We start from the raw sequence: 12,951 nt of genomic DNA on the forward strand, positions 1-12,951 counted from the left end.
CCCAGTCCCAACCAAACCCCTCCACTACAAGCTCTCCCAAGCCAATAGTGACCCCAGCCATCCAGAAGCCCTGAGGTAACCCGAACCCCAACCCTGACACCGAGCCCAAACTCTGCCCTGAACCCATCTCAGCCATGACTTTGAGCCCAGCGCCAACATCAGCTCCAGCCCAAATGACAACGGGACGCTCAGCGGCAAACCCAATCCTAGCACCGACCTTCACACCAACCGAACCCCAACTCCTACCCCACCCCCACAGGCGTAGCACCCCAGCCCCAGCATCTCTACCCAGACCAATATTCCAATCTAGTTCAGCTTCCAGCAAGGGCGGGAGAGGAGAGAAATGTTAAAAAAACCCCTGCTGGGGTCTGGAGGGGAAGCTCGGAGCCATCTCTTAAGATTCTGGAAAGGCTCTGAACCCGCTTTGTGCCGGGGACCCTTGGACAGGCTGCTGAAGCCCCCAGAACCTCCGAAATAGTTAAATGCAGCAAATAAAAGGCACGGTCAAATGTATTAAAATAAAGTTATCATTATTTCAGGTGGTCCTTAGATCCTCTGCAACCTGTCCACAGAGCTCAGGTTCTGATTCACGGTCCTCTTTGAGAGTGTGCCCCAAACTTGTTCTGCATTTATGGTAACAGCTCTGACTGCTGGAAATTTGGACACACCAAGATGGGACCATTGCTTCTTCTAAAGTCTTAAACCAAGACTGCTAGGTAAGAGGCATGTGGCAGCTGACCCAGGGTGCCCAAAGTACCATGAACAATTCTACAGTTAAAAATGTTTATTCCCTCCCTTTATTCCCTCCCTCCCTCCTTACCCTTCCTTCTTTCCTTCCTTCCTCCCTTCCTTCTTCACTTCCTTCCATCCATTCTTCTTTCCTTCCTCCCTTCCTCCCTTCTATTCTTCCTTCCTTCCTTCCTTCCTTCTTCCCTCCCTTCCTTCCTCCCTTCCTTCCTCCCTTCCTTTCTTCCTCCCTCCCTCCCTCCCCCCTTCTATCCTTCCTCCCTCCCTTCCTTCCTTCCTCCCTCACTTCCATCCTTCCTCCCTCCCTCCCTTCCTTCCTTCCTCCCTTCCTTCTTCCTTCCTTCCTTCCTTCCTTCCTTCCTTCCTTCCATCCATTCTTCTTTCCTTCCTTCCTCCCTTCCTTCCTTTCATCAATTTTTCCTTCCTTCCTTTTTTCCTTCCTTCGTTCCTTCGTTCCTTCCTTCCTCCCTTCCTTCCATCCATTCTTCTTTCCTTCCTTCCTTTCATCAATTTTTCCTTCCTTTCTTCCTTTTTTCCTTCCTTTGTGCCTTCGTTCCTTTGTTCCTTCCTTCCTCCCTTCCTTCCATCCATTCTTCCTCCTCCCTCCCCTCCCTTCCTCCCTTCTATTCTTCCTTCCTTCCTTCCTTCCCTCCCTCCCTCCCTTCCATCCTTCCTTCCTCCCTTCCTTCTTTCCTTCCTTCCTTCCTTCCTTCCTCCCTCCCTTCCTTCCTCCCTTTCTTCCTTCCTTCCTTCCTTCCTTCCTTCCTTCCTTCCTTCCTTCCTTCCTTCCTCCCATTCTTCCTTCCTTCCTTCCTTCCTTCCTTCCTTCCTTCCTTCTTCCTTCCTTCCTTCCTTCCTTCCTCCTTCCATCCATTCTTCTTTCCTTCCTTCCTCCTTCCTTCCTTTCATCAATTTTTCCTTCCTTTCTTCCTTTTTTCCTTCCTTTGTGCCTTCGTTCCTTTGTTCCTTCCTTCCTCCCTTCCTTCCATCCATTCTTCCTCCCTCCCTCCCTTCCTCCCTTCCTCCCTTCTATTCTTCCTTCCTTCCTTCCTTCCTCCCTCCCTCCCTTCCATCCTTCCTTCCTCCCTTCCTTCTTTCCTTCCTTCCTTCCTTCCTCCCTCTTCCTTCCTCCTTTCTTCCTTCCTTCCTTCCTTCCTTCCTTCCTTCCTTCCTCCATTCTTCCTTCCTTCCTTCCTTCCGTCCTTCCTTCCTCCCTTCCATCCTTCCTTCCTCCCTTCCTTCCTTCCATTCTTCTTTCCTTCCTTCTTTCCTCCCTCCCTCCCTTCCATCCTTCCTTCCTCCCTTCCTTCTTTCCTTCCTTCCTTCCTCCCTCCCTTCCTCCCTCCCTCCCTCCCTTCCTTCCTTCCCTTCCTCCCTTCCTCCCTTCCTCCCTTCCTCCCTTCCTTCTTTCCCCTTCCTCCCTCCCTTTTGCCACAGCTTCCATTTGTAATTTCTTGGTCACCCCATAGACTTGGATTTGGAGAAGCCAAAGCCTTCTGAACCTTGGTGAGCCCTTCCTGCCCCTAGAGCAGGAGGCAGCCCTTGCCCTGTTCCCTGCTCAGCCTCCATCCCCTTCTGCCCTGGGGCCATTCCCTCCCTTCTCTGTGGCCATCGTTAGGCACGAAGCTGCTCCTTGGGTCACTAGTGGGGCAGGTGGGGAGCCAAGCAGCCCGGGGCCCCATTTTCCGGCCTCCAGGGCCAGATGCCCAGATGGTCACCACACCCAGGACCTGCTCATTCTGGGCCCCTGCCCGAGACTGTACGTTAGACCCGGGGATGAGTTAGCCTCTAGTGGGAGCCACAGAATACTTTCCTGCCGACTCCCCGGACCCTGCTGGGGACCCACCTCTCTCACTGGGGACTTAGTGGGGGACATCCCTCCCCCGTGCACCCCTTCCCCCACTCCCACGGGGACAGGCAGGCTCTCTGGTCGCCCAGACCCCAACCCTGGGCTCCACGCTGCTTGTAATGGCTTCCCAAGGCTGCGGATTCAGGCCCACCTGGCCGTTTTTTCCTTTCTAGAAGGTGGAACCCTGTTTCCCACACCTGCGGAAACCCCGGGGGAACAGCCGGTCGCACCCAGGGCCGGGGGTGTACATGTCAGAGAGCCAAGGGTTCTCTGGCCTCTGGGGGAGGGCAGGAGGAAATCGGGACGTCTATCCACACCCAGGGGCGCATCTGACTCCCCCAGGTGGGAAACAAAGGATGGGACTTACTGGGTCTCCCCGTGGCCCCCGCGTGCCCGGGGTTCCTTGTGGTCCTCGTTCTCCGGGGCCGCCCTGTTTAAAAAGAGGCGGAGCAACAAAAATTCAGCATGTTTGGGACCAGTGGGAGCCAGCAGGGCTGCCCCCGGACTCAGGCTGCCCCTGAGCTCAGACTTCTGAAGGGCAGCAGGATCCCAGGCAGCTTCCAGGGCCAGTTGTGGTCAGCGAGACCCCTCATTCCGGTGTCTCAGCTTGTGCGCCGCAGGGTCGGCCCTCATCCCTTAGACCAGGGCTGGGATACCAGCGGGTGGCCTGACCCACGGGGCAACTCCCACCAAGGCCATCATTTGGTCAGGATGAGCAGTCCTTGGACTGAGTTTTCTAAAGGCCACTATTGGGTCATTGAGACCCCCCCCCCCCACCAAGCCAGGCTCCCCTCAGGGATGGCGGGTCCCACAGAGGTCAGTCTTACCCTTTCTCCAGGAGGGCCGTCGGGGCCAGGATTTCCCTACGTGGAAAACAAGAAAAGACACTGGTTGGGGACCTGGCCCTGAAGCTGGGCGGCCCCACCAAGGACCCGAGCCCCGTCTCACCAACCTCATCGCCTTGCTCCCCCTTCTCTCCGGGGGGTCCTGGTTCTCCGGGCTGGCCCTAGGACAAAGATGGACATAAACAGATGAGGGGCCGGCAGAGTGGCCGGGGACACCCCCGGGCTTGGGCGAGGTCATGCCTTACCTCTTCTCCTGGGGGTCCAGTATTTCCGGGCCTTCCAGCCTCTCCATCATCTCCAGGCGTGCCCTAGAAAAGGAAAGACCGCAGGGGCCTGGGTCAGTCTGTGCAGGAGGTGCCTTTGTAGAGAGTCAGGATCACCTCCTGCCTAGGGAAGGGCTCGGGGACCCTCGGGCCCAGGACTCACGGGGGTCTCCTCCCCAGACACTGGCATCCCTCAGTCTTTCCCTGCAGCCTTGCGCTCTCAGGGGGCATCTTCCAGCACTCGCGCTGCCAAGCCGTGCCCAGTGGAGCAGTTATCAAACCGGCCATTCCGTTCTGCCAGAGCGCCGACATCTCAGCGAAACAAAGACTGGCTGGCTCTGTGTGGAGCGGACGGAGCTTTCCCCATACATGTGAGTGCCCATATGTGTGTATGTGTGAGTGCCCGTGTGTGCCTGTATGTGTATGTACCCATGTGTGTATGTCTGTGTCTGTGTGTGAGTGCCCATGTGCATATGTGTGAGTGCTCATGTGTGTGTGCCTGTGTATGCCTAGGTGTGCCCACATGTACCCATGTGTATATCTGTGTGTGCCCATGTGTGTATCTCTGGGTGCCCATGCGTGTGTGTGTGTGTCTGAGCCCTCACGGTACAGGCCGGTAAATCGGGCACTTGGGGCTGGAAGGAGTCAGGAGCCGGGCTCCTCCTGCTCCTCCTGCTCCAGGCAAAGCGCATCAGCCTACTTGGGTCAGCAGCCATCTTTCCCACTTGGGCCCATCTTCTCTAACACGATTTATTAGAATCCCAGAGGCCCCAAGGACACGATGTCTCCCCCTCGTCTGGAACCGAGCCTCCGGAGCTGCCCGCTTCCACATCTCCCTGCCGAGCCTGCGGCTTTCCAGAGCCAGGGGAGCCGGGAAGGCTCAGCCCCCTAGGCCGGCATTAAGTGGGCCCTGGGCAGGCGGCTGGCAGCCGGGCGGGCAGCTTGACCCCAAGGGGTCTGTATCTGGAGCCTGGAGAGGGGGAATTATTGCCTTCAGTCGGGATGGGCAAGGTAGGATTTGAACTCAGATGCTCCTAGCTCCATGGCAGGGAGGGATCACCTGCCTCCCTAACCTCTTGGCTCCCCCAGGTGGAGCAGACCTGACTTACCTTTTCTCCTTTTGGGCCAAAAGAACCTGGGTCTCCCTTGGGCCCCGGAGGTCCTTGGGCTCCCTGCAAAAAAGGACACAGCCTTGTTTGATGGGCTCAGGAGCTCCCGGCCGCCTCTGGGCTTCCAGGAGGGAAAGGACGGCTGGCTTTGCCCCTCCCCCCCAACCAGAGATGGCTATCTTGCCTCTAAAGCCCCCATGCTTTGTCCGAGCCCTTACACCCGCCGTCCCTGGAACCCTCTTTCTCTCCTCAGTCTCCCAGTCTATTAGCTTCTCTCCAGGCCGAGCCCAAGGCCGCCCCCCATCCCCAGAGTGGACAGTGCTCCCCCAGGGGCCCTCTCTGCATTGACACTTCCCCTATATTTTTATCTCCTTCTCTGGGTGCACCTTGTTCCCACCCTCATTCCCAGGAGAACGTCAGCCCGCCGGGGGCCCCTCTCAGGGCCTGGCACACGCTGGGTGACTAATGAATGAGCAACCACCATAAAGAGAACCCATAAGGGAGCACTCACGTCGAATCCTGGGGATCCCTTGCACCCTGGCAGGCCGGGGTATCCAGTTTCACCCTGTGAAGAGAAAGGGAAAGAAAACCCCTTAATGGGCCAGACATGGTCCCGGAAAGACCCAGCTCCCCCTGCCAAGCCCTGCCATATGCCCAGCTCCTCCTGCTCCTCCTCTGGAGGAGCCCTGCCACAGCCCAGCTGAAGGGGCTCAGACTCTCTGGGGCACGGTCACAAAGCCCAAAGACAACCTTGCCTCAGGCTGGCCACCCCTTTGCCCCTCCCGTGCCAATGAACTAAAGTGTGTCTCCCCCGCTGCTGATCGCAGCCCACGGACAGCCTCGGCCGGACGTGCACCGGGCCGATGACCCCTGTGGACAGCTGTCCCGCACTGGAAGAGCCCCCACGACCACCCTGATGAGACACTGACCTTCTGCCCGTCGATGCCATCGATGCCTCGCTTGCCCTTTTCACCCTACAATAGAAAAAGGCACAAATGGGGTCACCCAAGGCACGCCCATGTTAGAGCTGAAAAGGAGACCCCGAGGGACCGGTATGGCGGAGAACTGACCTTGTAACCTTTAGGTCCTCGTGAGCCCTGTGAAAATAGAGAGGAAGAGACTGGAGGTGAGGTCCTTGTGACTCATGCCCAGCCCATGGGCTCCCCTGGTTCTACAGAACCTTATCCAGGGAAGCTTCTTGGGAAGGGACAAATTTGAACCCGGAGCCTCTCTTTCTTCCCCTTCATCATTTGAGGAGAGGCAGGATGCCCCTCCTTGATGAGCCAAAGTGGTGACTTTTATTTGGACTCAGCTCAGATTCCCGAACTATGATGGGGCTGGGGGGGTGGGGTGGTCAGGGCCCTGCTGCTGCTGGCAAGACCAGCCTCTTCTGGCCGGAGAGGCTGATACGGAGCCTTCCGTGGCTGAGCCACATTCAGGGCCGTGCCGAGGAGGGACCACAGAAAGGCCCGGCACTTACCTTTTCTCCCCGCGTTCCTTTTTCTCCCTAGTGATCACAATGAAAAAAAGCAGGAAATGGTCATTCGCAAAATCAGGATGGGGACACAACAATACCAGAGAAATGGTGGTTTCTGAGAAAGGAGATGCCCACGAACCTTCATTCCTTGGTAACCCACAGGTCCAAGATCACCTTGTCTTCCCTAGGGAGAGAGAGAGAGTGACATATTATAAACCTCCCATGGGAGAGCCTCTGGCAGGGTTTTCAATGAAGCCCCTGGAGAGGGATGACTTCCTATTGCTGATAGCCTAAGACCCAGCTGCCCTAGAAACTGGTGGGGGGAGTGCTTATTGACTAATTAGAACAAGAGAAAGAGATTGGCACCTGATTTAAAATGGCAGTGATTATTGTCTGGTAATACCTAATGAATAACGGTAGAATCAAACCTCAACTCTTATTATTCAAAATAGTATTAATTAAGCTAATGAAAATTAAAATCTAATATCTAATGCTAGAACTCAAAATATTTAATAAATATTTTCCATTAATTTTGGAACAGAGGGCTGATCATTGTTTAACCATTGGGTGGAAAATCATTTTAAAAGCAATGGTTTCCATTTCAGTCTTAGTTCTTAGGCAATCTAGTGTCATCATTCAAAATAGCAAGCCTAATTATAGAGAAAAAGCATTATTATATTATATATATTATTATAGCATAACAGTATATTAACTAGAGAACTGGTTGATTTGGATTTTTTATTAAGTGTTTTGACTCGATATAGTTAAATATAGTTAAATGATATTGGCTTATGATTTTCTTTCTTTGCTTTATCCTTCCCTGGTTTAAGTATCAGGATCATATTGGTCTCAGAAAGCTGATGGGTTTTTCATGACTCACAGTTCCTCTGTGCTTGGGACACTCAGCTCATGGGGTTTGTCCTCCATAGGAGAAGGGAACCCTCTGTTGTTGCTACAAAAGAGCAGTGGGAGGGTGGGGAGATGCTACTTTGAGCATAGAGGCTAAACATTGTGGTTTCTGAGGGAGGCAGGAGACAAATCCAACACAGTCACAAAAAGGATCACCGTGGGATAGGGTGGAGTGGGAAGAGCAGAAATGTTTCCAGTAAAATGTGGGTGAAAGCTGCACCCCTCAGATAAACAAGCTTCTCAATAAGAAAGGGAAGGACAGAAGTCCCTTCTCCTGCCCAGGAGCATCTGCTGGGTAACAAGCTCTCCGGAAGGCTGACCCTGTTCCACTTGGATTGCCAAGGGCCCTCTCTGATGGGAGAAGCCGGGTCAGAGCGGCCGTCTTTTAGCAGCTCTGACTCTGCTGGGCTGGGCATGAGGTCTTGTGGTCACTGGGTTCTCAAGCCGCTCAATGTTCTGCTCACACCCTCCACCCCTAACACAAATAGAGGCCCAGGGGGTGGAGGAGACCCTGGGTGGAGAGGACTCTGAGGGCACTTTAGTGCTTCCCTCTGCCGTGTGGCCCTTATGTGGGTAGCACACGGGAGCCCCATGGCGATGAATGCCCGGCTCAGTGTCATGGATGCCGGATGATCCCTCGCACTGGCCACCAAGTCCTGGGCCCGAGATTTCTGCTCTGTCATCGTGAGTCACCACGGCAGAGGGGACTTGCCTCCCCCCTCTGCCTCCCCCCGAGGTTGGTGATGGCTGCTGGGGTGGTAAGAAGGCCCAGACTGCTCCTGCTAAAGGCGGGGACAGTGTCTGTACCTCTCTCACCCTTCTAGAATGGGCTGTGTTTGGGGCACACCCTTAGTCTGGGGGCTCCTTTCCTTTTAAGGGTCCTCTGGTCCTCGGGCCTAGTGAGGTGGCCGGGGGTCCTGACCAGGGTCCAGGGAAGAGGAACCTTTGATTGACCCTGCTCATTTCTGTTGCCTCGGGATCCGACCTCCATCTTCTACATCCATTGCTTACACTGCATCCTGGGACCGTGTTCCTGGCAGACAGAAGCCCTGCCAGGGTCTGGACCGGGCAGTCTCCAGAGAACACGGGAAGCACAGGACAGTGATCAGGAGAAGAGCTGCCCCTTCCACAGACTCACCTGGACCTTGCGGTGAGGGTCCCACAGTCCCTACGGATTCTCTCGGTACATGAGGAGGGGAGAGGGGAAGTCTTGCCCTGATGGCGCCCGGCCACGGCTCAGTGGGGATCGGGACCCAGCGCTTCCTAATTCCAAGTCTCACAGACTCACAAGCTGGCGGGGACCTGGCAGCTCAGGGCTGGGGCGGCCCCAGAGCTCATCTGGTCTGACTTGTCGGGCTGTAGGTCAGAGAGCCGAGCCCCCAGAAAGGCCGGGACACATTCTCCTCCCGCTGGGGCGCCCGGAGCCCGAGGAAGCGTGGTTCTTACAGAAAGTGGCCGGAGCCCCCTCAGTACTCACCGGCTCTCCAGCTTCTCCCTTCTCTCCAGGAAGCCCGGGCTTTCCTCTTTCTCCCTAGAACGTAAATGGGTGGAGATGAGGGAGGGCTTGGAATGGCCCCTCCAGGAAATGTCAGTGGTCAGCCCCGATGGAGCTCCCTCCCAAGGGGCTCTTGGGAAGTGGGAACTGAAAGTTCTGTTACATTCTGAACTTTACCAGGCTTCTCCCCCCTAGGCTGGGGAGGGGTCTTAGAGATCCCCTCACCCACCCCAGACCTCCCTCGGAGCCTCTCATGAAGGGTCTGCTCTCTGTCTGCACTTGTGGCTCCTTACCACAGGCAAAGGTCAATCAGCCAATCAACAAGCAATAATGAAGGGCCCGCGAGAGGCAGCTGGGGCTACAGAGAAACAGTGGGACCATCCCTCCCCAGGTCAGAGGTTAAAAAGCTGGGAGGGACCTTCGGGGCCGGCTGGTCCAACTCATTTTACAGATGAGGAAACTGAGGTTCCTGGGGGAATGTGACTCCTTAAGGCCAAACTAGTGACCCCGGGGCGGGTACCAAGTTTTATCCAGAATTTTCCTCTCCTTCTCAATCCTTCCCAGGAACCCGCCCAACGGGCTGTTGCTATTTGATAAAGGTTTGTGGAATGAATGAAGGAGCCCCTGTCTCTGCTACACAAAGTAAAATCCTTCAGGGTAGCAAGAGGCCAGAGCCCTTCCAGAGTCCTGAAGGCGGAAAGGGCCGTAGCTTCCTGACAGTGAGGAGCCTCTGGTAATGAGGGACTCGCTAACTTCTGGGGGCGCCCATTCTACTGGGGACTGAGCTCCCGGGGGGTTTATTCTTGGTGAATGTGGAGCATCTCCCACTGTTCTGCATCCTGTCAGCTGGGTCCAAGCAGAACAAGTCAGATCCCTCTGTAATCCCTTCTTCCAGCCAGAATTCCCAGGGATGGTGTGCACAGTAGGATGTCATTTTCTTACCTCATGTCCAGGGTCACCACGTGGCCCAGGAGGGCCTCGGGCAGGCTGCAAATCAAGCAAAAACAGCCCCAGTTAGCACAGGGCCTGCTCACTAAGGGCACAAGATGGGGAGGGGGCTCAAGGGAGTTATACTTACCTGGCACTCAAAAGAACAGCACTGAAAAAAATGAAAAATCAAAGGTGTTAGAAATGGAAGGCAGAGAGAGCCCCAGGGCTCCAAACAGCCCTTTCACAACTGTCCCAAATGGTCCTCCCAGCCTTAAGAGCACCTCCCTTCCCTGGAGATGGCCTGGGAGCACCATGACCCACCCCTCCCACCCTTGTGTCAGGGATGGTAATGGTGAGGGGAGAGAGAAGGTGGCGGAGGCTGGGATGGGAGACTCACCACTTGTTCCACATTGTCTTTCTGAAAAAGGAAATGGAAAAGTTGGATTAAGTTCCATGTTTGTATCAGCTTAAGAGCCAGGGTACCTCATGATGAGCCAGCAGAAAGGAAAGAGCAACAGCCCACTACAATCACAGCCCACTCACAATCACAGCCACTCACAATCACAGCCACTCACAATCACCATTACAATCACAGCCCACAACAATCACAGCCCACTCACAATCACAGCCACTCACAATCATCTTGATGATGGTGTCAATGGTTTCCTTGATCAGCTCAGTCGAGTCCCGGTTGAGATCCCAGTCAGCCGCGGTAAAGTTCCTCCTGTATGTGTGGTCTGTGGCAATGATGCTCAGCCTGGCCTCCTGGAACCCAGAAAGATGGAGACCCAGTGTAAACACGGCAGCCCCACAGGAGCCAGCGAGGACCTCCTTCCCTATCGTGGTTCTAAGTCATTTCCCTTGTGCCTCCAGAAGAATCATATTCCCCAAAGCAGTAATTCAGTTAAGCCATTGATTAAAATAGGCTCGGGGGGAGGGAGGGAACAAAATGGGACAGTTCTGGCAGAATTGCCCAGGTCACCCACTTCCAATGCCGGGGCTACTCTCCCCCCACCATTCTAAGCTGCAAAGGGAAATGGGCAGGAGAAGAAAGGAGAGGAAGAAAAGGGACAAAGGGATGGATGGGCAGATGGGGATGGCCCCCAATCGGCCAAGGGGGTCTGAACCCTCAACAAGGTGACAGAGACATGCTAGGGAGCGTGTCCCCCTTCCCCCTTGGCCCAGCCCCACAGACATTGACTCAAGGCCATCCCGGGCCAGATCTGTCACGGGCTCTTGGGTTTGTCAGCGGGTTTCACAGAGACCCAGGACAAAGGCCCCGAGCTGCCACCTGGATGTCTGTGGGAGGCCCCCCAGCCTCAGGCGCTTCCCAACCTTCCCCCCTTGGTCATGGCCCAGGACCTACCAGGTGATCAGGTGTGATGGCCACGGAGAACACCTTGATGCCCAGGTGCTTAGCTTCATTGACAGCATCTTCCAGCCCGCCACAGGGCTCCTTGTAACCTTCCAGGGGGTGGCCGTCCGTCACCACAATAAGGTACTTGTTCTCCCTCTGGTGGGATCCCCTGCGGCGTTCAGACACATTCATGAGCCACAGGGGCCAGGATTAAGGCTCCCAGGTGACCCAAAGACCCAGGGGCTTTAAGACCCAAAAAGAGATTGCACTTCTAGGAAATGGGAGCCCATCAAAACCTTACATGATCAACCTGGGCCAACGATTGTGCAGCATTCAAGGGATGTCAAGGTAGCAGAAATGCAGTGACAAGGGGCTGGCTTTGTTAAAGCCCCTTTAACAAACAGGCCCAAGCCTTACTTACCCCATCTAGAATGATACTGCTATCATTCTAGCATCATCAAGAATAACGGGTCTTGAAAACCTTTGTAGCAAAGATTCCTCCATTTCTGAGCCACGATTTTTGAGCTGGGCATTGAAACCCAGTAGTCACACAGTTACTCATTAACGGAAAAACCTGGGAGATGTCCCAGCATTTCACATTTTTTAAGGATGACTGTCTCAACTGTTTAATCCTCCAAGTAGAAGAGTTTATATCCTGCCTTGTTCTCCTCCATTCCCAGACCTTATAAGCAACAGTCTCCTTTCCACCCCAGAACCTAATTATAAAACATAGGAGTAGAAGAGAAGGGATGTTTCTGTGGTTGTCGCTATTCCCTGGGAAAGGAAATATTCCAGTTACTAAAAGATTTTAATGGGACCTTGAAGATTTAGGTGAGCTGAGTCACGCAGGGCAGAAGTACTCTCGAATTTCCTGCTAGTTTTGGAAATAATTCATTTAAAGAAAGGATGTTAAACAAGCCGTTGAGCTCTCTTGTTCAGCAGAAGCAGAATTGATAAAAGAAACGGGAAAAAAGGAATAGCATTGTATAATAAGGAGATATACTCCTGCAGGAAAATCTAGGAGCTTAAGAGGAGAAGTGCGTTGAGTAAGGATTAATCAAAAGAGAACTAGAAGGTGTATTACCTTGGGAATATACTACAAACCACTGCACCAGAAAGAGGTTTGGGAAACTTGTTACTGTGCCGTGGAAATGAGGCATTGTAACCATGGGGAACTTTGATTGACTAAATCTCTGCTGGAGTCAGCCCTTCCTCCCCATTTCTCTCTCTCTCTCTCTACCAGAGCAGATAGTAAATTCTGGACCTGTCTTAAGGATAATTTCCTTTTTATAATATGGAGGAAGATAAAATGGTTCCCATTAGTTTGACCTGATACTGACCAAGGAGGAGATATTGGCTCTGGGAGGAAAAAGGTGTGACTCTGGGGGGCCGTGCCGGCCACTCCCACTCAGAATTTTGGACAGAAAAGCATCAGTGGAGCCTGAAATGCCCCCTTGGTTGAGGAAGCGTGGAAACCAACGTTCAGAGAGGGAGCTGTGGGGTCTCTGGGCCTAAAGTTCTTTGGAGGCGTTTGGCCCACAAGGGCTGAGCAGCCCTCTGGAAAGATGGGATGAAGTCATAGACAAGAATACTTCTGATAAGGAGGGAAGGGGGGGGTCTGCTGAGAGAGATCAGTGCCCGAGCACTGCCCTCTGACCAATCATCGGGACAAGCTATTTTTAGGAGTCCAGGTATGGCAGGAAATACCTAGACCAGCCCAGTGCCCTAAGACTCCTGGTGGAAAGCTAAAAGCCCACATTAAATTAAGGTTAATCCTGAATATTCGGATTAAAAATGGCTATTTAAGTACGTGGGGTGGGGCTAAAAAAGACCAGGCATTGGGAGATGGGCCCTTAAGATGATCAAATATTGACCCAGTTTTCCCAAAAAGAAAAAGAAGGAAGGGAGAGGAGCTGGATACAAAGAACAGACCACTTGCCTTTGATTCCTGACAAAATTCTAGAATGACT

General features: G+C 53.8%; 1 protein-coding gene across 1 annotated transcript in view; it reads right to left on the bottom strand.

Annotated features, from left to right (window-relative positions):
* COL6A1 (collagen type VI alpha 1 chain) overlaps nucleotides 1-12,951 on the bottom strand; it is a 32,550-nt gene that overhangs the window by 13,618 nt on the left and 5,981 nt on the right. The window contains exons 4-19 of the mRNA XM_031968303.1: nucleotides 10,991-11,150; nucleotides 10,261-10,389; nucleotides 10,022-10,042; nucleotides 9,773-9,793; nucleotides 9,637-9,681; nucleotides 8,677-8,730; nucleotides 6,430-6,474; nucleotides 6,294-6,320; nucleotides 5,884-5,910; nucleotides 5,743-5,787; nucleotides 5,325-5,378; nucleotides 4,814-4,876; nucleotides 3,687-3,749; nucleotides 3,549-3,602; nucleotides 3,424-3,459; nucleotides 2,964-3,026 (exon numbers count right to left, since the gene is read on the bottom strand). Of these exons, the coding sequence (XP_031824163.1) occupies nucleotides 2,964-3,026; nucleotides 3,424-3,459; nucleotides 3,549-3,602; nucleotides 3,687-3,749; nucleotides 4,814-4,876; nucleotides 5,325-5,378; nucleotides 5,743-5,787; nucleotides 5,884-5,910; nucleotides 6,294-6,320; nucleotides 6,430-6,474; nucleotides 8,677-8,730; nucleotides 9,637-9,681; nucleotides 9,773-9,793; nucleotides 10,022-10,042; nucleotides 10,261-10,389; nucleotides 10,991-11,150 (907 nt within the window). The remainder of the gene's footprint in view (nucleotides 1-2,963; nucleotides 3,027-3,423; nucleotides 3,460-3,548; nucleotides 3,603-3,686; nucleotides 3,750-4,813; nucleotides 4,877-5,324; nucleotides 5,379-5,742; nucleotides 5,788-5,883; nucleotides 5,911-6,293; nucleotides 6,321-6,429; nucleotides 6,475-8,676; nucleotides 8,731-9,636; nucleotides 9,682-9,772; nucleotides 9,794-10,021; nucleotides 10,043-10,260; nucleotides 10,390-10,990; nucleotides 11,151-12,951) is intronic.

This window comes from Sarcophilus harrisii, chromosome 4 (assembly GCF_902635505.1).
Source record: "Sarcophilus harrisii chromosome 4, mSarHar1.11, whole genome shotgun sequence".
Lineage (NCBI taxonomy): Eukaryota > Metazoa > Chordata > Mammalia > Dasyuromorphia > Dasyuridae > Sarcophilus > Sarcophilus harrisii.